This window comes from Lethenteron reissneri, chromosome 32 (genome assembly GCF_015708825.2).
Source record: "Lethenteron reissneri isolate LAM-NWPU_2019-01 chromosome 32, ASM1570882v1, whole genome shotgun sequence".
In the NCBI taxonomy this organism is placed as follows: Eukaryota; Metazoa; Chordata; class Hyperoartia; order Petromyzontiformes; family Petromyzontidae; genus Lethenteron; species Lethenteron reissneri.
In genome coordinates this window covers 4,405,235-4,430,805 of record NC_083810.1, presented here as the reverse complement: position 1 = coordinate 4,430,805, position 25,571 = coordinate 4,405,235, and the positions used below count along the sequence as shown (strand labels likewise).

Genomic DNA, 25,571 nt, shown 5'->3' with positions numbered 1-25,571 from the left:
GTTTGAACACTTGTTATAATGATCTCTACATATTTTTTCTCAATGGTACGATATCGATGACTTCCATTTTAAATAAGCCTTAGACTTAATGTCCCTGCCTCATCTGAATGCTTATATGATTGGTTCATGCTTAAGCACGCAATTACAGAAATGCCTTTAATGATAATGCCCCACATACACCAATACACCGGTTTCTAGCTTATCCCATTATGTACTAGTAATGAGTTCTATCAGCGGGATTTGTCTCTTCCCTGTAGAGCAATACAATGGCCTCACAGTCTATGGTATCTAAATAAGCCTGCTGTATTGTCTGGGCAGGTGACACTGGTCAGAGCACTGGACTCATGGGGTGTTCAGTCCATCATTCCTCAAGTGTCGATAGAAATGTGTGTGGTTTTGGGAAATCAACTTTGGTTGTCCTAGCGGTGAAACTGACCTGAATCATGGAAATGTGGAATTTACACCACGAGCTTCGACCTGCCAACTTAGATGAGCGCCATGTAATCATTGTTATCTACCGTTTGCAGTTCACCGCTTGATGGAAAGTTCCAAAAATGTATTTATTTTTTCTATATTCTCTTTGACAATCTCAATTAGCACATGTCCTCTTCTTGCCACACAACTATCGGCGAGTTAAATTACATTTTGTGCAACAACCTCAATTGCCCAAATTGTGCATTTTAGTTCACATTTCTAGGATTCTGTAAGGTTGACAAACATAATGGAAGCCGGTGGAGGTGGAGATATGAAATGTGGGATCCTTTGTTTTTTTTTTGTACAGGGCTGGATTTAGTTGTAAAGTCAACATGTCCAAACGCTTAAATAATTTTTAAAGTCTTCTTGGTTCTTTCGGTAAAGTCACGTAGAAGGGAAGTAATAAAATAATAAAAATAAAACATAATAAAACAATTCTCACGACGTTTCGGCCACAACGCAAGCAGCCGTCCTCAGGTGAAAACCAGGTCCGTCGAGGCGACAGAGTCTGAATGAAACAGCACACGGGCTTGGAGCATATATATAAGCTGGGCGCATTGACAAAGGAATTTGCATATCAACAGGAATTTAGCATATTTATGGGAAATGCAGGAATGTAATTAGTACTGCATATGCATGTGCATTATGCAGGATTAACAGCATCAAAGGGAGCTGCAGTTACTGCTGCTGCAGTAGTTGCTGCTGCTGCTGCAGTTTCTGCTGCTGCTGCAGTTGCTGCTGCTGCTGCAGTTGCTGCTGCTGCTGCACTTGCTGCTGCTGCTGCACTTGCTGCTGCTGCTGCACTTGCTGCTGCTGCTGCAGTTGCTGCCTTATCCATTTTAATATAACACTATGTATTATTCTACCCACCCTAATGTGTATCATACTGCTATATGTTTACTGTACAATTACGACACCATACATTACTCTGCACACTGCACCATGCCAGTGAGTGGAACGCGGTCTGAAAGTCACCGTTAACGTGAACACAATCAGTTAAGATCCGAAATGGTTTATTACGTCCTTCCAATGATTGCTAAGCCAGAATCCATCTTCTCGGTTGAAATTGTCTCTGTGTTTGTATATGTGGATCGCCTCATGAACGAATCTCTCATGATAGCCAGATGGCTTGCAGAGAACCTCTGTCTTGGAGAAGTCAATGTCATGTGAGCCCACTGAATTGTAACAGTGATCTGCCACGGCTGAGGTGTTTGTCCTACCGTGTTTCAGGTCTGCCTTATGTTCACGGATGCGGTCCGAGACATGTCGTTTGGTTTCTCCAATGTAACTGCTACCACAGAGGCAACTTAGTTTGTAGACGCCAGGGTACTGTATGTCTGGAACCACATCTTTTACAGACGGGACCAGATCACGGATTTTATGTACTGTGTTGAATCGGACCTGGATCTTGTGTTTAATCAGGATTTTGGAGATCTTTTTTGTGACCCCAGCAATGTAGGGTAAGGTGATGGTCTTGAAAGGCTCCTCAACAGGATCCTTCTTGATGGTTGGAGTGATGGCTTTGCGGATTGTGTAGTCGGAGTAACCATTAGCCTTAAGAGCTTGGCGTACGTGTTTGAGTTCACTGGAAATGTGTTCATGGTCGGAGATGCATTGGGCTCTATGATATAGAGTCTTGATGAGGGAATTCTTCTGGGATGGATGGTGGTGGGAATCCGGTTTTAGATAAGCATCCGTGTGGGTGGCTTTCCTGTAGACAGAGTGGCTCATTGAACCATCAGGTCTCCTTTTGATTAGGACATCCAAAAAGGGTAGCTTGCCATCATTTTCGACTTCCATGGTGAATCTGATGGCTGGGTGTATGGAATTGATGTGGTCGAGAAATTGGTCTAGAGCAGGCCGGCCATGTGGCCAGATGACAAAAGTGTCGTCTACGTACCTCTTCCATAAGGTCGGGCGTAGAGTGGCAGTCTGGATGGCGTCCGTCTCAAATTTCTCCATGAAGATGTTGGCTACAACCGGAGATAGGGGGGAGCCCATTGGGGTGCCCTCAATTTGCTTGTAGAAGGTTCCATTCCAGGTGAAGTATGTATTGGTTAAGCAGTGTCTCACCAGGGGGGGTACCCCAGCATTCAGTCCTTGATGAACCAAGTCTTCAATGATTGCGATGGTGTCAGGCACAGGCACCTTGGTGAACAAGGAAACCACATCAAAACTGACAAGCAGGTCGTCTGGGGACAGGGCAATCCCCTTGATTGTCGATACCAGGTCAGTAGAGTTTAGTACTGCAGAGGTGGTTTTTCCAGTGAAAGGCCGTAGGATTTCGGACAAAAAACGAGCCAGTTTGTAAGTGGGGGAGTTGATAGTAGAGACAATGGGACGAAGAGGTGTATCTTCTTTATGTATCTTTGGCAAGCCGTACAATCTTGGTGGCCTGGCTGCAGAAGGTTTCAACGAGAACTGTTTGGTCTGATCAATTAATGCGGTTGAAGCAGAAATGATGTTGTTGGTTTTGGAGACGAGGCTGTTGGTGGGGTCTCTTTTTATTTTTGTATAGCTGCCATCGTTGAGTAGTTCTTGAATTTTGTTGTTGTATTCTATTTTGTCCATGATGACAGTGGCATTGCCTTTGTCGGCTGAGAGGATGACAATGTCATCCCTCTTTTTTAATTGAGCTAATTGAGTCCAGTGCTCTGTTCACCAAGGTGCCTGTGCCTGACACCATCGCAATCATTGAAGACTTGGTTCATCAAGGACTGAATGCTGGGGTACCCCCCCTGGTGAGACACTGCTTAACCAATACATACTTCACCTGGAATGGAACCTTCTACAAGCAAATTGAGGGCACCCCAATGGGCTCCCCCCTATCTCCGGTTGTAGCCAACATCTTCATGGAGAAATTTGAGACGGACGCCATCCAGACTGCCACTCTACGCCCGACCTTATGGAAGAGGTACGTAGACGACACTTTTGTCATCTGGCCACATGGCCGGCCTGCTCTAGACCAATTTCTCGACCACATCAATTCCATACACCCAGCCATCAGATTCACCATGGAAGTCGAAAATGATGGCAAGCTACCCTTTTTGGATGTCCTAATCAAAAGGAGACCTGATGGTTCAATGAGCCACTCTGTCTACAGGAAAGCCACCCACACGGATGCTTATCTAAAACCGGATTCCCACCACCATCCATCCCAGAAGAATTCCCTCATCAAGACTCTATATCATAGAGCCCAATGCATCTCCGACCATGAACACATTTCCAGTGAACTCAAACACGTACGCCAAGCTCTTAAGGCTAATGGTTACTCCGACTACACAATCCGCAAAGCCATCACTCCAACCATCAAGAAGGATCCTGTTGAGGAGCCTTTCAAGACCATCACCTTACCCTACATTGCTGGGGTCACAAAAAAGATCTCCAAAATCCTGATTAAACACAAGATCCAGGTCCGATTCAACACAGTACATAAAATCCGTGATCTGGTCCCGTCTGTAAAAGATGTGGTTCCAGACATACAGTACCCTGGCGTCTACAAACTAAGTTGCCTCTGTGGTAGCAGTTACATTGGAGAAACCAAACGACATGTCTCGGACCGCATCCGTGAACATAAGGCAGACCTGAAACACGGTAGGACAAACACCTCAGCCGTGGCAGATCACTGTTACAATTCAGTGGGCTCACATGACATTGACTTCTCCAAGACAGAGGTTCTCTGCAAGCCATCTGGCTATCATGAGAGATTCGTTCATGAGGCGATCCACATATACAAACACAGAGACAATTTCAACCGAGAAGATGGATTCTGGCTTAGCAATCATTGGAAGGACGTAATAAACCATTTCGGATCTTAACTGATTGTGTTCACGTTAACGGTGACTTTCAGACCGCGTTCCACTCACTGGCATGGTGCAGTGTGCAGAGTAATGTATGGTGTCGTAATTGTACAGTAAACATATAGCAGTATGATACACATTAGGGTGGGTAGAATAATACATAGTGTTATATTAAAATGGATAAGGCAGCAACTGCAGCAGCAGCAGCAAGTGCAGCAGCAGCAGCAAGTGCAGCAGCAGCAGCAACTGCAGCAGCAGCAGCAACTGCAGCAGCAGCAGAAACTGCAGCAGCAGCAGCAACTACTGCAGCAGCAGTAACTGCAGCTCCCTTTGATGCTGTTAATCCTGCATAATGCACATGCATATGCAGTACTAATTACATTCCTGCATTTCCCATAAATATGCTAAATTCCTGTTGATATGCAAATTCCTTTGTCAATGCGCCCAGCTTATATATATGCTCCAAGCCCGTGTGCTGTTTCATTCAGACTCTGTCGCCTCGACGGACCTGGTTTTCACCTGAGGACGGCTGCTTGCGTTGTGGCCGAAACGTCGTGAGAATTGTTTTATTATGTTTTATTTTTATTATTTTATTACTTCCCTTCTACGTGACTTTACCGAAAGAACCAAGAAGATGAATCCCTGCAGTCACGAAAGCTTTAAATCGAAATTTAATTTTTAAAGTGTTACATGAACAGGACAGGTGACATGTTATCGTGTAAAGCAACATTAAACACATGAAAAGACCTAGGTTTACAATTTATGCGTGAAACTCTAAACATGTACGTAAAATATAAAAACTTTAATATCTTGAACAGTAGCCAATCAGTTGTTTTAATTGTCATATTTGAATTCAGCACATCAAAATCCATAATAAACAGCACATTTAATCTCTGAAGCAGACGACGTCTAAGACATTTTAAACCAGTGTTATCAATTGGACAGCGCTCATCTCTCTTGGTGGCTCTGAGCCAATGGTGTCAATTCCACATGCCGGATGTGGGAGCCAGTTTGTCTATATCATGACCACTGTTGTCAAAACAGCGGGCCCTAAATAAAATTCTGACAAGTCAGTCTTAGTACAGCCCTGTTGTCAATCAACTTGCATATGAGGGCCCTCTTCACACGACGCAGGGATCATGGAAAGCACAGTGCAACAGTTGATTTTTTGCTGTACTGCCCTCTACTGCCTACCACCTGAAAGTGCAGTACATAAAAAAACTTAAAAACTAGCAACTTGTTTTTACGACGTAAGGCCTGCTGAGCTATGTAGCTCTTTTACAGAAGCGACCTCACCACAAATGACATCTCAACCCAGTGGCTTATCGTATGCACATTTATCGCAGCCAAATACTCTCAGCGCATGTTTCTAAATGCGGACGGAAAGACCGGAAGAGCCGGAGAAAAATCTACGCATCCACTGGGATGACACCGAAACTCCAAATATACAGCAGGCGTCAACGTCGGGATCGATCCCACGACCTCCTGCACACCAGGCGAGGTAGTTAACATTTCACCACCGTGGTACCATTACTCCCAAGAGTGCATTTCTCTGCTTGCGTGTATGGCATTACGTTCCGGAGCTAAATGCTGTGGTCGGCTAGCCACGAGAGAGCTTCAGCAGAGAGTTCATTGCTATTCCTCTGTTGCAGAAGTGTAGACTACAGTGGGTTGTCTATATTATTATACATTTGGGTTGCATGGCCGCAATAGCGCACCACTGCAGCTTGTCATTCATTTTCCATGTATGAAGGAAACGCGTGCGTTGCCTGTTGATGTTCTGTCGTGGTTGATGGGTCCACAAGTGTCTTCGACGAGTGTCAAAGCCAGGAGGCGCGGTGTTATGGGTCTCGAATGAGGTGTCCACTCTGAATGCCGGTTTAAGAGTGTATGTAAAAATGTATACACGTTGCAGCCATTTCTTAAACATGCATCTTCAACACGTAGGCTTTCGCGACCAATGTTATTCATAATCAACGATTTTTGGGTTTAGATCGCGTTTATTTATAAATGTGTCGTAACCCTCCACCACCCGACACGGCCAATCAGTAAAAAATGTGTCACGTTGACAAAGACAAATAGTTCACTGCTTTAGCCCACCGGTGTGTTGAAGCAGTGAACTATTTGTCTTTGTCAACGTGACACATTTTTTACTGATTGGCCGTGTCGGGTGGTGGAGGGTTACGACACATTTATAAATAAACGCGATCTAAACCCAAAAATCGTTGATTATGAATGCATCTTCAATGCTGTTCAGCACGACGTAGTCTGTCACTGGTAAGCAGTGGTTTATGGCCGGCGAGGCTGCAGAAGGGGTAAAAAAAAAGCAACTGTTGATAGTTCATCATTTGTGTCGCTGGACGGGGGAGAGAGAGAGAGAGAGAGGAGGGGGGCCCTCCTTTGCGGTTACATTCATTTGGTTGTGGCCTCGCGAGCCGTGCGTGTGATGATGTGTGGACAGTGCGTGTGCTGGCGCTGGCGGTGGCGGCGGCGACGCGCAAACATCTGGGCCACGGGCACACGGGCGGATTAGTCGGGGGGCGCGCGGCGGCGTTGGTTGCGAGGCGACGAGGCGTCGCTAGGCGACCGAGAGGAGGAGGAGGAGGAGAAGGAGCAGGGGGCTCTTTCGAGGCAGCGGTGACGGCGGCGTGGACACAGGTGGTGGTGGTGGTGTCGGCGGCGGCTCTGCGAGAGGGACGGACGAAGCGGGAGGGAAATTAAAGAGACGGCGCAAGGCTTTTTTGGACGAAGGCAGGTCGAGCGTGAACGTCCCCCCCCCCACCCCCCCGATATGAGGATTGCCTCGTGTACGCAGCCCGCTTAATTGAAGGGAATAAGAATAAGGCGACTGGCTGAATGGGTGTTTGTTGAGCAGTGTGTGTCTGTGGCTGCGCGCACGCATGTGAAAGCAGGGTCCAGTGTGTGTGGGATTCTCTCACTCCACTTCCATCCCGGTGAGTTGGGTTTGATGTTGGTCCATGCCCTTCAGTGGCACGAGTAGTTATCTGGACCTGTGTTTGACCTCTCCCGAGTTCAACGCAGTCGTTGTACGACTACCTGGTGTGGTGGGGGCATTATCAGTGCTTGAGAGAGATGTGATGCTTGCCACACCACCCTCGTGTGTGCCTTGCCGCCACCTCAATAACTGCTCTTTAGCCGTATAGATTATGAAGCTGAATAGAAAATGTCGGTATTGTTTTGTTGAGTGCGCCCGAATGTTCATTATATAATAATGCGCAGTGTTCGTGTTTTATATTGAAATGTACGACCCTGTTTATACTTTACGTGTATAAATATTTTCATTGTAAATGAATGGGTTCTTCCTATGTCTCCGCGCAGAAAAACTGTGATGTAATGAATCATTTTTGCACAAACCGTATAAATATTCTATCCACGTTGTGTTTCGTGAGCACGTCGTACTGCCACTCATCATCATCACCACCTATGATCATCATCACCACTGCTGGATGAGAACTTCCTCAGGCCCTTCACCATCCCCTCGCCTTCGCGATGCAATGAGTTGCCTCCATCGCTCCCCGTCATCGCGGGCATGGCCCCCCTCATTTGGGCTGCCATTCTGTCATTAGTCTTGACCACTCGTCACCGTTCCTGTTCCCAACGTCACCTCGCGGAAAACGCCTTGGTGTTCCTCAGAGGTCTTTGTACCCGATGTCTCTAGCCCTGCGCATGGTCGTCGTTCCGTGTGTGCTTGCTTTTTTTTCCTGTCGGTGTTAATTCCAAGCGCGCACCTCTCCACGCTTGCTTTGTGCACCTTTAAGCTTCGGTTTCGTCTCTTTTTGCCAATGTCCACGTTTGCTGACCAATGTCTTTCGTAGCAGGTGACGCACACTGATTGAATCCTCTCTCTGTCGGGAGCATTATCGGTACGTTGCTTTTCATTTTTCAGTTCACTTTTCCAAGAGCACTCCAAGCTACGGCATTTGTCAGAATTTTCATTTCGGTGGAGATTGATGCCGCTAAAACTAGGCCGTCACAATCCAAGGCTTAAAGAAGGGGGATAATACAATCCGTTTACAACAGTGGAATGCCACACAGAGGTTCCATGAAGAAGGTAACACCACACGTATTATTAAGAGGGAGTGCATAATTGGTTTGAACCGTGAGCTAAATGTTGCACTTGCAGTGGGAAGTGTTATGCGTGTGGGAGATGGGTGCACGCAGTGTGGGGAAGGTGTTTGTAGTGTGTGTGTTTTTTGCGGATCATGGACACGTAAGGAATACGTAAATGCATGTCCATTTGTCCGTGAAATGGAATAACATTAACTGAAAATAGAGACTTAAAGCCAAGTTGCTTTGCTGTTACCTACGAAGTGACCTCCGACACTGAGATTATGCTAATGGTGCTTTATTCCTCGGCTTGAACAGAAGCCACTGGACCGTGACTGGTGCTGAATGAGGCCGCTGCAGGCAGGGGGAGGCACATGCCCCCCTTGTAATTGCGTTGCTTTGTTATGTTGTATGATCCCAATGCTAATAGCGCATTCGATTAGAGAGCTCAAGCAGTTAAAGTTAGTTCTAAAGAGGAGCCGCATAAAAATACTATGACAGTATTGTGTTTTTAGTGTTAGCCTGATATTATTATGGTCAGTCTATTATTGTGTTGTGTTATTGTTTTAGCCCATTAAGTGTCTCAAATCCGATCCGAACTGTGCTTGATTGGATCGGTTTTGTTGGGTTGGTTTTTTGATACAATTTGTGTGTTTTTGTCAAACCTTTGTCGTACCGTACAGAGCCAACCGTACTAATTATGACTTTAGATTCTTGGAGGGCGAATATCCTTTTATGCCACATGCATCGTGTTTGTCATCCCTATGTGTGACCTAGATTAGTTCACCTATTTGCATGACAAAACATTGTGTTTCTCCACGGATGTGGTCACACGAATTAATGTTTCAGTTGAAAAGAGCTCGATGTTGCCTCATCATTCAGTGGTTTGAGATGAAACGGCCTCACCTTGTCTCCAATTAAACCCTTTTTTACAATTAATGTCATCATTGCCTCTGGTGACGTTATTTAACCAGTTATATATGTGTAATTGCACTGACGACTTTGGGCAGCACAATTTTCAGGCACCACCGTAGTGTGATCTCCACTACCTCGCCTAGTATACAGGAGGTCGTAGGTTCGATCCAGATCTTTGACACATGTATATTTGGAGTTTGCATGTCTCTCTCTTCCAGTGTTCGTGTGGACTTTTCTCTAGTTTCCTCCCTTTTTCCCTCCACATTAAGAATCAGAGTGCGTTTAAATAGTATTTGGCTGTTATACATTTACACATGATGAGCCACTTTGTTGAGCTATCATTTGTGGCCGGGTCACTTCTGAAAAAGAGCTACATAGCTCAGTGGGCCTTACCTGGTGAAATGAAAATAGTTGAGTTTAGTGTAATCTTGGCCCCCGCCATAAGAATGTAGATTTTTCACCACTCTGGCCCAAGCTGTCAGTAGAGATGAGCACTGCCTCATTGTCGCATTGCATTTGAAAATCACAGTTGAAGTCTCTCTTTTTCTACATCACCTTACTTACAATCTGTGATAATGATTAACAACAATTGTGGCTGTTTGTGTTTTTTTCTGGCTCTCAATTGGAACAGCGTTTTGTATTGCCTGTGCAAGCTGTGAACGAGCCTGGAGATTGCAGGGTTAATGATTGATTAGTGGATCTGCAACCATGGGCCCAGCAGGCCGTTAAAGCTGCCCGTGTCTCTGTTGATGACCTCTGACCTTGGGGCTGCCACACCGTGGCCCTGCTGGGCCTTGCCGTTGTGTCGTCAGGGTCGGGGGTCGATTGACCAGATTTGGCCCGGGCCAACCCTTCCACACTCTGGCTTGTCGGCAGGCGTGGGGGTAGCTTGATGGATTACAATCCATCCCCTCTCCCCTGCCAATCCTCCTACCTTCCCCCCCACCTTTCTCTTCCCACCATTCGCCCTCTTGTTCCATCCCTTCCACCCCCTCCCCCAATAATAATCTCGTTTGTTTCGAGACATTTCCACTAGCCCATGGCGCGTGGTCGGACAATGTACAATAAAATGCTTGTGTTTTTGCCCTGCAGCCTGGGCACTTGGTACACCTGGAGGAGCTACAACGTTAGCCCGTGAAACATTTGGGCAGGCTTTCGTTGGCAAAAAGGTGAAATCTCGTCCCTTGATTGCAACGTGTGGAACACTGAAGGCAGCTGTTAACCTCTTCACTTGAAGGCGGTTATTTGTTTATTCGGATAATTTCCACTTGGACCGTAGAGGCGCTTGCTTATTTTTTGCTTAAATGTTTATTTCTTCGGAAAGCGGATAAACTTCTATAGTCCTGTCGAGCTTTGTTTACCTTTATGGAGTTTCAATATACACCGGTTGTGTCATTGGCTAGTACGTTTCCACACGACTGAAATTAATGTATTCTCTAACAGCGCATTTTCGCCAGAACTCATTTACGTGTGAACTTCATTTGCAGCTCTCCATGTGATGCACACCCGTTGCCTTCCGCGTGTGGAATCGTATGGTTCATGTTTTATAGCAAAAAATCTCGTGTTGGGTATTCGGAGCCTCGGGGACTGGTGTCTTTAGTACAGTAGATTTGGTCGCTGATAGGGTCACTCAAATGGCTTTCTCTTCCTGTTGCTAATGAGATCCGTGGGGAAGCAATGTCTGGTGTCCTTGGCCTCGCCCCTCATGGAACCACTTGCCGAAGAGATATGCCCCTCGCCCGTTAGACATGAGGCTGTGTTGGAGGGAAATTAGCTCCTGCGTTCTTGAAGTGGTGTGCACCCTCTCAACAAGAAACATTTTACTCTGTAAAATAGCATACAGTTCGGTGTCTACCACATGCACACACTTTAGTTGTAAGCACTCTGTTATCGCACATGTTTCGTAGACTGTAGTTGCGTTCATAGTTTTTTTTTTTAGCCTTCTGAATTTGAGCTCAGTCCAGATGTTGCCACTACGGTTCGATTGCTTTAATTTGTAAAGTTCAAATCGCAATCTTGGGTTAACTCAGCCCATTAGCCGTCTGGGGTCAATGCAACGAGTGACACTTCATTAGAAATCAGCAGTGATTGTAAAGTGGATATACGTTCCCTGCCATAGGAACGTGCAATTTACACCATGGGCCTTGGGCGATGGATGCAGATCGGCAACACCCCTTCTGTATTGGAGCATGGGAGCCACCTTGACTTTGCTCAGTAATGTTGAATCGTAGCATGGGTTAGCATTTCTCAAACCCAGCAGTGCGTCTTAGAACTCGTCTGGCCGTTTAATTTTTCAAAGTGTTTAATCAACGTACAAATTGAGACAACCAATATTGAATGATATTCATGCGTGTGATTACATAAACACACAAGGACAAGAGCCCTAATTCCTTACCTTGAGTAAACAAATTCCTTCAAAACGAAATCAATCCTAATTTTTCAACAGCCTTGTTCGCCGCGCTAATGTTATTTTCATATGCTTAACATATATGAAAAAACGCCGTTCATTGTAGGTCAGTGAATGAGGCCTTTCTGGAGGCTGTCGCATTCTACCACTAAATCCATTCCTCAGGACTTCACGTCTAATTTGGATGTCAAATGGTCCCTAAAGTCCCCCTGGAAGACTTTTGAGAGGGGAGAGAGAGAATACATTTCTGCTCTGAAAAGTGCATCGAGTGTTTTTCTGCCTTGAGCAAAACTCTCAGAGTTCCCTTTCTTCGTCTGTGCCAGGCGTTGGTTTAGTTTGGCCCATAAAGTCACCGGCATATTTGGCATACGGGAGGGTGTTTGTTTTTCTATTTCATAAACTACAGAATGAGTGCCCTTTAGTCACGAAAGAATTTCCCCAATGGATTTAGAAAATGTTCCGAATGAAGTAACAATAACATAGTCACACTACAGAACATTTGTAATAGTCACCTCGCTGTGAAAAAAATGTAGACCGTAATGAACCATTAATTTGATAATTTTTCCATAAAACGTTTTTGGAAATTCCAACGGCACAGGCTTCATTAGATAAACATTGCACTTTGATGTTCGAACGGAAGGTTTTGTTGTGTTGGGTGTGGCCGTAAAAAAACCAACCCAAACATCGTCTTGGGGATTCACTCCAAATGCAGCATAATTTCAATAGAACCGCACGCATTTCCGCCGACGTACACACGCTGCGTGTGTGCGTCAAGGTTTGTCTCTGCGACTCTCCGAGTGCAAGGAAGCGTCCCGGTATTTGTCCGGTTAGGTGTACGCCAGCCGACTGGGCAGTGCTCCAGTCAGGGCGCTTGATTTTTCGCGATCGAATGACCGCGAGTGAAAATCTAAGTCGGAAGTCAGCTTTTCTGGCCTGCCATCCTTTCCGGGGCAAATAAAGTGAACTTCAGCTTGGTTGGAAGTCCAACAGCGGTAGGCCCCTGGAGAGATTTTCTCCCACCATGGGAATGTGAAACTGCCACCACAACAAAGAAGAGCACCACCCCACGCTTGTTTGAGTAGGGAGACGCGTTGGAACCTTTGGTTCAGAGCACGGTAAGGAGGATGATGTAGGGGAAGAGGAGTAGGCGGGGGCTTGTAAGGGGTGGGACGCAGCAAGTGGAGGGGAAAGAGGGAGGTTGGATACTGAGCAGGGGGGGTACTGAGAAAGGGGGTGGGAAAGTGAAGTGGTGGTTGGGATGGAAGTGGCCGGAGGGGGGCTTTTTCTCCTGTCTGCCTCAGACCCTCCTCTTTCTATTTTTCCTTACTCGCCTCCGCTCGGCTCTTTGCACTGCTGGCCCCCGGGCACCCAGAGCTCTGGGAGGCGAGATGGTGGACGTTCTCTCGAAGCCCGGCGAGCCTCCGTGCGACAGGGCGGTTGGGTCGGCGCGGCGATTTCTCTCTAAGATCCTGAGAAAGTCCATGAGGTAATTCTGCTCCTCGCTTGTCCTGCGCCCAGAATCGCTCGCCCGCGTCTACCGATCAAGCCCCCAGTGGTCGTCGTCCGTGGGGGACAGCCCAGTAGTTGTACCCTCTGCTCGTCCCTTCCGACTCTGCGTGCACCGTAGTGAATGTAGTACGTTTCGGACGTTGCTTTAGTTGCATTTTCATCTCTGCTTCTTGTTTTGGTTCGTTCGTGCCTTTGCTTTGTGATTGTTGTCTCTCCGCAGTTCCCTCTGGTTCTTTACTGCCGCTGCGTAATTTCCTCCCTCGCTCGCTGTTGCCTGTTAATGCGTGATGCAATCCTTAAAACGGCTAACGTCGCATGTCTTTGAAGACGGACGAGATTGTTGATTTTTGTGGTAGCGCTGTGCCATTCCTGTGTTCAGCCGAAGCACTCCCCGACGTGTCCTCCCTCCGCACCGCTTGAACGTGTGACATGAATGAATGCTTTTATTGCTCAAAGAAAGTTGTTTAATGTGTCCGTTAATGCCGCGTTAAAAACAACCCGGGCTGTCAGGCACGGCACTCCGTTGGTTGTAAGCAAAGCGATTGTGCCTGCGGAAAGATCAAGCCCGACCTTGTCGCTTTGTTGTCGGCACCGCATCACAGAGTGCCAGCCCGTTGGAGACAGCGGCATTAACTCAGCCTTGTCCATAGCTTGGGGGACGGCTTGCTCTCGACGCTTGAGTTGTAGTATGCAATATCTCGGTTGACGCGATCAACTTAACCACAGACGGTAATACAGCAAGTGTGACCAGGGCTATGAACAAGAGTGGCACGTGTAGTGGCTTACTGACGTTTACTTGTGAGTTGGTTAAAATAGTCAAAGGGTACCCAAGGCTCAAACAAGTAATGGGACAAAACTCATCTCCCTCTTTGGGGGCCTGAGCCAGAAATGAGAGTTCCACATTGTTCGGACATTCCACAGTAAGTGACGTCCCTCAAAGTGGGATTAATTTCATCATCGTGAAGAGATGATGCCCTTATCTTAAACCTGGAATTTGCATGTATGTGAGTATCAAAACGTTGGTGATTTAACAAGACCACGAGCCCTGATCTGGAGATTTATTGTAATTATAATTGGCAATACAATTTTTATTTATTTGAACTCAACAAGATCATTCGCTCGTGTAACAAAGTTTCTTCACAAAGTGTCTCCCTCTCAACGGTCTTCGGAAATCCACTACATGCTGTAAAATTCCACGGTACGGAAATTCACTCTTAATTGCTTTATGGCACGCGCAAGGGATTTTTTTCCGGCGGATATTGAACGTTCTATTTGGCTTATTTTGTGCAAGTTTCTCAGAGGATGGGATGGTTTTACTGCTGGAAGTTAGGGGTGGCCTAAGACTGAGAAGAGGAGGCATTTAACACCGATTGTGAGTGTCCATTCCAGCGTCGTAATTTTCGCGAGGGCATTTTTTCCTGTGCATTTTTCCACAATGTTTATGGACGCGAAGAATGCCAAAACAAGGCTTGGCCCTTGCTCTCTTATTTACAATAGACATTTTTTGTTCAGTTTTTCCCCCAAAAAAAACGTCTCGTTCACACCTGTGCACGATGTCTCGTGTTTTGGTATCTTTTATTTGCTTATTTGTGAAGCCCGCATCGAGTTCCGCTCATTTGAATGACCTTCATTTGCGACCGGTGGATCTGGCCATGTTACGGACCTGGCTCAATATTTCACTTAACCGATGTGGCCCCCCCCCCAAATAAAATAATGTCACCAATATTGGTCGTGTGTGACGTATGTCACATTTGGTTTTGTTCTTGACAATAGTTGGTGGGTGTTTGCACGTTACAGAACAGCCCTTATGTTCACTCCATTAACCTACACTTGGTTGGTAAATATAGAAGACAACAAAAATATGCGGCAGACTCCACCAAATATTACTAATATAGATCTACGAGTAATGTTTTTTTTTAAGTTTCAGTTCTGCACTTCAAAGTGTCAAATTTTGTTCCTGGCATGTAAATAAATGTACCTTATTGACCTTAGAAACGCCTCAACGAATATCATACCCATTTTGAAGTCTGCTATATATGCTTGGTCATGTCGTGACTGGGTATTCTTACATTCGGGAGAATTCTGAAATCCCTAGAGAATCTCTGCATGAAGCCATAGTTCGGTGACACGTACTGCTAGCTTCTGGCAACTGTACAATCTTAGAATCGGCATCTTAATTTATCTTTATTTGGAGAAATCCGATGAGCTTTGAAGCTTTTTTTTATAGATCTAGTTGGGGCGGGTCAGAAAGGTGTCTTGCACATATGATCTCTGCTCAAAGCTCCTGCTTGCAGGAAAAACACCGCCCTGCCAGGCAAACATTTGTCTTCATCATCAGATTTGTTTTTATCGATACACGTGCAACACACAATTTTAAATCTAAAACTAATGAATTATACTAGACAGTCCACAAACAACACTGGTCTCTTAAAACGTTGCTGTTTTAAATACAATGTACCCTCATTAAATTCAGGCTTTGTAATATTCACGTGGATACATACAAATAATTATTGTAATATATATTTACTGTGCTCTAGTTATTTTAATGTTATGCTTTTAATGCAATAAAGTATTCACTATTGATCTCCAACGAAGTATAATTATTTATCAACCTCGGAGAGTGATGGACAAGGTCAACACCTCATCGGGTTTTCAACTCCTCAGTGTAAATTAACAACTTGGTAACCACGTGATAGCCCAATGAAACACAAAAGTCCGTCTTCCGAGGGAGACCAGTAAAGAATTATAACCACAGCAACAACCCTGTACTTTGTAGATGTGTCAAAATGATTGGCTTTATCATCAGTATCTTTTAGTGCATTACCGCGTGCTCGTAAAGTGAGTCGCAAAGTGCGGCACAAACACAGAACGTGGGTTTTTCTGTGCGTGGCGAGCGTTCTTTTTTGTATATCTGCACCCGAGCACTAGTGACATCTGAGCCGTCCGCTGTCTGCACGTTGATTTGCGCTTTACCGAACCCCTCTGTTGATTTGCCGCTTCCTGGAAATTGCAAAATCGTTTCGCACGTCCATGAAACGTCTCTCGATTTGACCTTTTCATTTCTTCCCCCGCATTGGCTGTTTTTACCGTAAATTCAATGTTTACTTTATCACTATTACGGATCAGAAAAATTTCAACGGGCATACACCTGTTTTGATATCTTCCTGGAAATTGCAAAATCGTTTCGCACGTCCATGAAACGTCTCTCGATTTGACCTTTTCATTTCTTCCCCCGCATTGGCTGTTTTTACCGTAAATTCAGTGTTTACTTGATCACTATCACGGATCTGAAAAATTTCAACGGGCATAAACCTGTTTTGATATCTGAATGATGGTAGCTTTGTCACTGCTCAAATGAGTTGCTGAACTTGATGGTGAAATGGGCTGGGCTGTGCACGTGGAGTACTGGGTCTGAAGCATGAGATTGCGTGGGGCGCCGCAGTGGTGAGATGTTAATTACCTCGCCTGGTATACAGGAGGTCGTGGGTTCGATCCTGACCCTGATGCCTGTATATTTGGAGTTTGCATGTTCTCCCTGTGGTCGCGTGGATTTTTCTCCGGGTTATCTGGATTTTTCCTTCCACATTTTAGAATCAACGTGCGTTTAGAGTATTTGGCTGCTATAAATGTCCACCTAAAAAACCTCTTCGTTGAACTATCAGTTGTGGCCAGGTCGCTTCTGAAAACTATCTACACAGCTCAGTGGGCCTTAACTGGTAGTTTTAGTTTAGTTTTCATAGTGTGCCAGTGTAGCTAACATTATATGTGGTTACGGTTGGCAACACGGTGTGACTTGTAACACTTGTAAATATGACTCGCGATGCCAAGAAACGATAACTCGTTTTCATGAGCACTGGAGTTGGTAAGCAATGGGTAGCACGATGGATGAGACTGCTTACGGGGAGTGGCGGCCGATGGAGAGAAGGCTTCTAAGTTCACGTTCAGGAGTGAGATGGATGAGTCGCAGCGCTGGTCCATGATGGGATGGTGGCTGTGTGGGTAGGCCTTCACGCAGCAGTGGATAGAGAGCGGCTGTTGATGATTACGATGACCCCTGACCAGCACTTAACATTTCTGATCGTAAGTACTGTAAAGCTTTTTACCAACAGTGCTGTCTGATTGGATTTGCCATTGGTATCACAGCACGGTGATAAATGGGCACAGGAATTTTAATTGAGAGCAATTTTAGAATGAGATGCAAGTAGATTTGTAGGAAGGTGCCTGATGATGATGATGACGATGACGGGGAGGTGGCGATGGTGTGCACATGTGATCGTGGGTCCCACGTTGACGCCCCCTCGTTTTGCGCCTCCCCCCGCGTGTTCCAGGAGGAGCGACCCTGTGAGCCGCCCCCACTCGTGGCACTCGACCAAACACGAGGAGGACGAGGAGGCGACGGGCATGATGCGCATCTCCCAGGGCAGCGCCAGCACCGCCTGGCACCCGACCTACCACACCAGGTACGCCGGGTCACTGCCGCACCTTGCGTTGCTCCACTACCGCAGCAGGTACACCATGTCTACCACACGAAGTACTCCCAATCTACCAGACCAATATGAACGGATAACCATATTATACAGCATATGCATTTGGATGTTATCGTGTAGACTGTACCACGCATGTGTGTATATATATGTGTATGTCGATGTTGATTTCATTGTCGGTAGCACTCACCGGGGTGGTTCTTACTTCCGTAAAGTGCGGGGAATTTAAAGGCATTCGCTCATTTCTGTAGCCCAAATGTGCAAGAGTACTTGGAAGCAAATACATTTTTTTAATAGACCTAATTTCATCAAACGGAACTAAATTTAACACCATAATTTTTTAAAACTCATTCTACTTATAGCTAATGTCCCTATGAGTCTGCGGCCTCATTTAATACTTTGTGGTTTCCGACGCAGTATTTACAATTGCGGTTTGTTAAACAATCCCGGAGCGTCCCACAGAATGTGCCGTTAGGCCTATGCTCGCTCACAGGGGTTCAAGCAAAATCAAATCTCACTCGGCTTCTAACAGTAACGGTTCGCCTTTCCGCAGAGTGACGCTGGATTGACCACTGATGTGCGGTCAACACAATGTGTAGTTGAAACCCGAAGCTATTTTTAGGCACTGCAGATTGGTGATGGTTGAGCAAGGGAAATTTGAATTGTGTCGAGTTTTAGGTTCTATTCCTTGTACCCTATTGAGCCGGATTAGTGTCACGTATCCTAAGCCATTAAAGGATTATTTTAGGTTGGTTTAACCTTACACTGTGCTAATAGTAGCCTCGTGTATACAGGAGAGGCTCCGTGGGTGTCGAGGCCCTTTTCGAGATGGGCATGCAGTACAATGTTTGGCCAAATCGTTACTTTTATTTGGCATGTGGGAGTCGTACGTTGAGAAGCCCTGTAAGGAAAAGTACTGTACAGAAAGGTTCACCAACCCACTTGATGGACCGCCATCTACTGGTCGCCTACTGACACGTAAGAATATATTGCCAAATTCAGCTCAACCATGGTGTGAGGGCTTTTCTCACATACAAGGAAAAGGTGTCGCCCTGCTCAAACGAGAGCTACCTTATGGCTTTAACGTCTGTGCGAAGTGGCCCTGAGTCAGGTGTGGAAATTCCACGTTTCATATTCTGGAGATCAATTTACCCATGACATTGTAATGGTTGCCTGTACAGAATAGTACTTATTTTATTGAGCCCATAAAAGAACCTGGGCTTCGACGAATTCAACTGGGTTTGAACTTGCAACCTTCCATTTCTGCCCAAGTCCGCAAGCTTTCAGTCATGGTTTGCACATCCTTGCCAGGCAGTTGGTGGCTGTGCTTGCATGTGGCCCGTAATCCAGCACTGGAGGCGCGAGGGTCCCTTCCCGTGGTTATCGAGGTGCCTGTAACCCTGGCTCGCCAGCAGAATGCAGTACAGCGAAGTGTGGGGACTTAACTTCAACTTTCTCTTCTGTGTGGGAAAGAGTGTTGCCCCCTCGCATGCGTGGGTTTTTTTTCGGGCAGCTTCAGGTTCCTCTCAAATGTGTAAGCATTCACTATTTGGTTGAAAGCATCTTAATATATAGAGAACTGCAGAGCCATTGTTGGCACCGGCTCAACGCCTGGCAGCCTCCCCAGCTTGTCTGTGGTTCCTCGGTGATTGTGATATGCAATTTGCATGACATGCCGCTAGATATATAAAACTCACCGTTAGATTTGTATCGTAGCGCTAACCTAGTTGCTGCCATGTGACTGTTTCGCAGTAGCTCCTCTACCAGTGACCTCTCCGGATCGTACGACATGGCGGGATATGGGCACCACCTCAGCCCGGACCAGTACAGCTCCCGGGGCAGCATGGATAGCCTCGACCACCCCACGCAGCCGAGCCAGCACCACCAGCACCTCCACCCGCACCATCCACACCACAACCAGCATCATCCGCCCCACGGCAGCGACGGGCTGCTGCACCCCACCTCAGGGCAGCACCACGGCTTCTATCCCCACGTACAGCAGCAGCAGCACCAGCAGCAGCAGCACCATCAGCACGTCAAGTCGTCCAGCAGCGTGGACAGCAAGCGCGACTCGGCCTACAGCTCTTTCTCCGTGAGCGACCGCTCGGGATCGGCGGAGAATGTGGCGGCCGCCCCTGTGGTGGGCTGCTGGGATGGTACCGGTGGCGGCGGCGGTGGCGGCGGCGGTGGCGGCGGTGGGAACTTGTCACCACCGGCTGACCTGCGCTTTGTGCGGACTGTTTACGGAGAGGCGGGCAGCGTGCGTGAGGAGCCGGAGACACGGGCGTCACGGCGCAGTGAAATTGAGGTGCCGAGGAACGGGGAGGCGCGTGGATCCGCGACCGGTGTCGCCGCCGCCACGTACGAGAACGGGAACCGCGACATCTGTGGAGCAGGCTCGGCCAGGGCCCGGTACGAGATCAGGGAGAACCTGACCAACAGCGCCATGAAGAACTACTACGGCAAGGACGAGCCGGGCGAGGGCAAGTCCCGCGACATTTACGCCTCCGAGCTTGGCTACAGACACACGGAGAGCCTCAAGAGGGCGGACCATTACAGCAACAAGGACTGCTTGATGCACAACAGCAAGCAGGCGAACAGCCTCGATTACCCCAGCAGGTACGGCAAGGAGCGCCTCCACTCGGGCTGTGACGAGACGCTCGGCGGTGGCAAGGAGGCCGGCGACAGCCACCAGGGGCAGCAGTCGTCGTACAGAAGGTGCTCAGAGTCGAGTCGGCGGAGCAGCGGGCAGCTGTGGCAGCCGCCGATGAAGGCGGCCGTGAGCGTGGACAGCGTGGTCTCCTCGCCGGTGGGGACGCCGCCGCCGCCGCCCATCCGCAGCGTCAGCTTCATCGCCACGCGCAACCACGAGAAGTCGCCGTCGTGGTCGGGCCCCGACGGCTACCTCCCGCCGGCGGTCGCGGCGGTCGCGCCGGGGCCTCCCAACGCCACGGCGCCAACCCCCCGGCCTCCGCCACGCGGCAGCTCGGCCTCGAACCTCCTGGCGTTCTCGGAGCCGCACCCGCTCAACACGGTGCCAGAGCGCAGCCCCGAGGCCAGCCCCATGGTCCCACGCAAGCCGGTGCCATCCCCGCAGCCCGCACAGGCCTACCCCGGGCAGCCCCTCGCCCCCACAGGCGTCTACTCGGCACAGCAGCAGCAGCAACAAGATCCTCGCTACGCGCTGTCGGTGTCCGGAGGCGCCGGCGGTTATGGCTATCCGGCTGTGGGAAAGCAGTGCTCCGACGTTTATTACAATCAGCCTCCTGTGACAGCCGAGAGCCTGAAGCCTCAGCATGGCAGGCACTGCGAGGATGGTGGCTTCGGCCAAAGCCCGCCCCCGAGATCCTACAGTAGCGGCGGGAGGCAGAGCCTGGGCCCGCCGAGCTCGTATCAAAATCAAGATGGGGCGGCGGAGTCCAACGTCGGTTCGCTCCGAGGGCAGCCGTTGAAGTCGGCCAGCATGCTGGAGCTGAACCAGCCATGTGCTGCGGCGGCGAGGTACTACTGCATCTCCATGAACCACCCAACGCAGGTGGAGGTGGCCCCGTGCCCGCCGCCCAAGGGGGAGTACAGGCAGTGGCACGACGAGGCCGTCCAGCCGTTGGCCTACGCTTACGCGGACCAGATCCGGAGACCGGACTCGGCCAGCCGGAAGCGCTACAACAGCAGCGGCAGCAGCAGCAGCAGCAGCAGCCACAGCTCGCAGGGCAGCATCGCCGCGCGCGTCGACCTGAAACCCACGAGCTTCCCGCCGACGGACGGCCGCCCCCCCAGCAGCAGCGGCAGGAGGCAGTTGAGCGGTGGCTCGGCCGAGACCGGCTCCAGCTTCGACGGCCGGCAGTCGGCGCACACCGACTTCGATAGGGGGGGTGGCGGCTTCTACGGCTTTGCAGAAGACCCTCGCAACGGCGGTGGCGGCGGCGTGGCGGACCGGTTGGGCACGCGCAACGTGATTAGTGCTGAGCGCACGCCTATGCTGCATCACCTGACGGTGCTCGGTGCGGCAGAGGGTGGCAGCAGGGCGGCGGCAGCGGCGGCGACCGCCGGTGATCCCGGCAAGCAGATACGGCGCAGCGACCGCTTCGCGACCACACTGCGTAACGAGATCCAGATGAAACGTGCCCAGCTGCAGAAGAGCAAGAGTTCCTCTCAGCTCGTGGAAGAGGAGGAGGAGGAGGAAGAGAATGAAGCCGCGGAGTCACTAACGAGCCAGTGGAAAGGAGAGTCCGCCAAGGATGAGCTCAACTCCCCGCTGGATGCTGCGTACGGCGAGGCCTACAAGGAGCACGTGAAGGAGGCTCAGACCAAGGTTCTCAGAGCGACGTCCTTCCGCCGCCGTGACCTGGAAATCAGACTGCCCTTCGACTCGAGCCTGAAGTCGCGGACGCTTGAGAACTCGGAGGGCAATCACAGCAGGTCGAGCTCTCTGAGCAACCCGCCGCTCACTCGGAGCCAACTGGACAGTGCTTTCCAGAGCACAGAGAGCCTGCCGGCGCACCACGTTCCCCGCATATGTGGTCGCAAGCGGCTGACGGACCAGCAGAAGAAGAGGTCGTATTCGGAGCCGGAGAAAATGAACGAGGTGGGTGTGGGTTCAGAGAGTGACACTTCCCCGGCCTTTGGAAGCAAGTTGCGCGATGGCGCGTTTGCCTACCCGGAGGGCAGCGCTGCTCTTTGCGGCAACAGCAATGGTGACCGCGGCTCTGTCGCAGACAGACGGAAATTTTTCGAGAAGGACGGCAGCAAGATGTCTCTCCTGCAAAGGGCACAGGCAAAACAGCAGCATCAGCAGCATGTCTCAAATTCTTCGAACACTAAATCCGAACGGCACGATGCACTGAAAGATGGATACGGTTGGTACGGTCATCCCGAGCTGTGCTTGGCAAAAATGGAAGCCCGTCGCCACTCCTCGTCATCCTCTTCCAGCCTGAGCTCCTCGTCGGAGCAGCAATGCCTGTGGAGGCCCCACGGAGAGGACGTCAGACCGATGGCCGCGTACTCCGACTTGAGCCCTCCTGCGTATCAGCAACACGCCGGCTCTGAGAGAAAGCTCACGTCTGCTGGCCGTGCCCAGGGGCTGGAGCAGCAGCAACCTTACGGCTCCGACTTGAATGTTAACGACGGCGGCTTCGGCAACTCCGATCATCAGACGGCGACGGGCGCCCGTGGTAGGGAGCGCCAGCAATTGCAGCAGCCGTCGTGGTCGCAGCAGGCGCACCTGCACCAGCAGCAGCAGCAGCAGATGTCCCTGGAGATGCTGCCCCCACGAAATTCCGAAAAGTTTGTGTCCAGCGAAAATCTGACGAGCTGGAAGGCTGACGGGAGGAGACACGTGCACGTTCGCTCGCGCTCTTCGCCTACCTCGGAGGTGTCTTGCAAGGTGAGTCTTCATGCCCCCCTCACCAGCACCCTTACATCCCCCGTTTGTATGTTTTTTTACGTGTTGTTGACCTTCTTTCGCACGGTACGTAGCCAACCGTGCTGATTTGAGGGTGCGCCATGGACATCTGTGAAACTACTGGACATCCGTGAAAAAGGAGTGTCAGAGATCATTGGATTTTTCTAAGAAAGATAATGATTCCGCTAAAGATTCAGATTCTGTGGAGTGGGTGACACGTGTGGCCGGGGGTGGCCCTCGGCGTTTATTGTACGCTCCCTCCAATTTCAAAGGCAGTGACCCACGCAGTGAACCAACCAACCCCCACCCCCTTCTCCCAAAGCCCCCCACTCGAGTTAATCCTGCGGTAATGACGTGCACCCAGGACCTAATCGAATCATTGCTTCCAGCCCTCCCCACCCCCCCCCCCCCACCCCCGCTTTTGGTGAGGACGCCGCAATGGCCGACCGGCCCCGGTAGCGCTCGATTAAGGGAGAGGGGGGCCCCTTTGTGAGTTGGTCTCGTGGCCCAAAAGCCGCATGGAAAATCACCGGCAATTATGACATTCTTCTATACGGAGGGCATGGGCCCACCACCTCCACGTTAGCCGGTGTGAAGGTCGGCTGAGCTGCCCTGCGTCAACGAAGGAATAGAGGAGCCCTCCCCCGAGTGTATTACATGCGCACGCTTTGAGCTGGGCGTGGTGGCGGGGCACGCCTATAATGCGCACCACTTTAGGGAGCGAAGGGTTGGCGGGTTCGCGTCGAATTTTGGAACACAAAAAAAACCTGGTCTGCGAGTGGTCAGGAGATGATCGATTTGGTAATGGGCCCAGTATATTCATACCTCCGAATATAACCCTCGTATTTGTGTGTGTGGGTTTTCTCAGTACGCCAGTTTTTTCTTCCCACGTGCAAAACATAACTTACATCGGCGTTGGATGAGACTTGGCAAAGCTCTGATAGATAGAGATTTTGCCGTAGTATTTTAGCTTTTTTACAGCAGGCCTGTAGCGCGTCCCTCGGCGCAATATCGAAAATCCTCTGCGGTATTCGGACACGCTCGCTCTCTCAGTCGGTCCTTTCCTACCCCCTAGTGGGGATATTGAGCAACTGCGTCAATGTTTCGTCAGCAGTGTTCTTTCTGCAACGGGGAAGCTTTAACAATTGTCCCTAATGCCCTTCACATCATTGTGCCTTGTGTAGGCAATTTGTCTTTGTGCAATGTGTGGTCAGGCTGTGTACTGGGCGCCAGGCAATTAAATAATCTCGTGGGCTTTTGGTCATGCAGCCTTCGAAATGACACTGCCAAAACAAATAGTGAAACTTTTGCAGCGATTCATTGCCAGCATGTGTTTAAAGTGCTCCATCAATAAACGGCACAAGCTGTTTACAGCTGCAGTCTTCCTTACACCCAGCACCATGGTGGTAATGTACTAAAATATGTTAGACGTGGCTCTGGAATGGCAGTTGCTGACAATCTGGACTTGTATGTAAACAAGAGCGTGACACCATGCCAAGTTAGTCCCACAGTACTTCGCCGTCTTAAGTGATAGTGGGTAATGGATACCACTAAATAATAACGGGGGAATTTTGTGGCATGATGTTTGGGTGGTTGCATGCGTTTTCGTGGTTTGTTTTACATGTTCTGTATATTTCTGTATTGACCTGATAGCGCTTCAATAATTTAGCCTCAGAATTTTTATCAGAATGTGTGCTGTGGGCATCGTGATAATCACGAAACTTGTTCAAGGTGTATGCATTGATCTACTTTGCAGATGGTTTTTTGAATTCACAAAGTTACAAACTGTTATTTGGTTATTTAAATACTTTAATGCACATGTATTTATTGAAAGACAATTCCTGAAATCTTCTGAGATATGTCTCTACCAAGAAGCCCACTGTCTGGAGACTAGTTGAGACATTTGATATGCAGAATATTGTACTTAATTTTCAGTTAATCATTATTACTGAGCGAAGTGTTTAAATAAAATAAAATACACAAAGATCGAATTTTATTTTAAGCAATATCACATTTTAAAATGCCGTACCAGCTTACCGAATGTTCTTAGAGTATCAGTGTTCTACATAAGCCTAATTTTCAGCTGGTTTAATTGGCCATCGTGCCCACGGTTAACGTGTTTGTTAGCAAATAATATTTGCCGATCTTGCTGACACAAAGGTCGCGTGACGCTGAGTTAACGGTTGTGCTGTCACGTCAGTATCAAGTTAATGTCCGAAACCAAACACGTGGTGTTCATTCAGGACGCGCTTCTTCTTCCTTAGATTCTTTATTGGGCACGTGACAACGCGTAGTTTCGTCAAATAAAGTCGATTCTTGCCTTCACGGTCGTGCATTTGAGAATCGATAAGTAAAAATGCATACGATTTACCCCGTGTGCAAATGGGATACTGTATTACGTTTAAGCTAGCGGGGTGAACTAGACTGTACAAATGAGGCTTGCGACACAAAAAACAGTACGACCAAAGCCTGCAAACATGCCACACTCGATTATAATCGAATCTCCAGTCTCA

General features: G+C 48.7%; 1 protein-coding gene across 1 annotated transcript in view; it reads left to right on the top strand.

Moving 5' to 3' along the window:
• Positions 1–25,571, top strand: part of LOC133349908 (protein Shroom3-like) — a 150,056-nt gene that overhangs the window by 90,196 nt on the left and 34,289 nt on the right. The window contains 2 exon segments of the mRNA XM_061563770.1: positions 17,502–17,633; positions 19,410–23,040. Coding sequence (XP_061419754.1) covers positions 17,502–17,633; positions 19,410–23,040 — 3,763 coding nt within the window.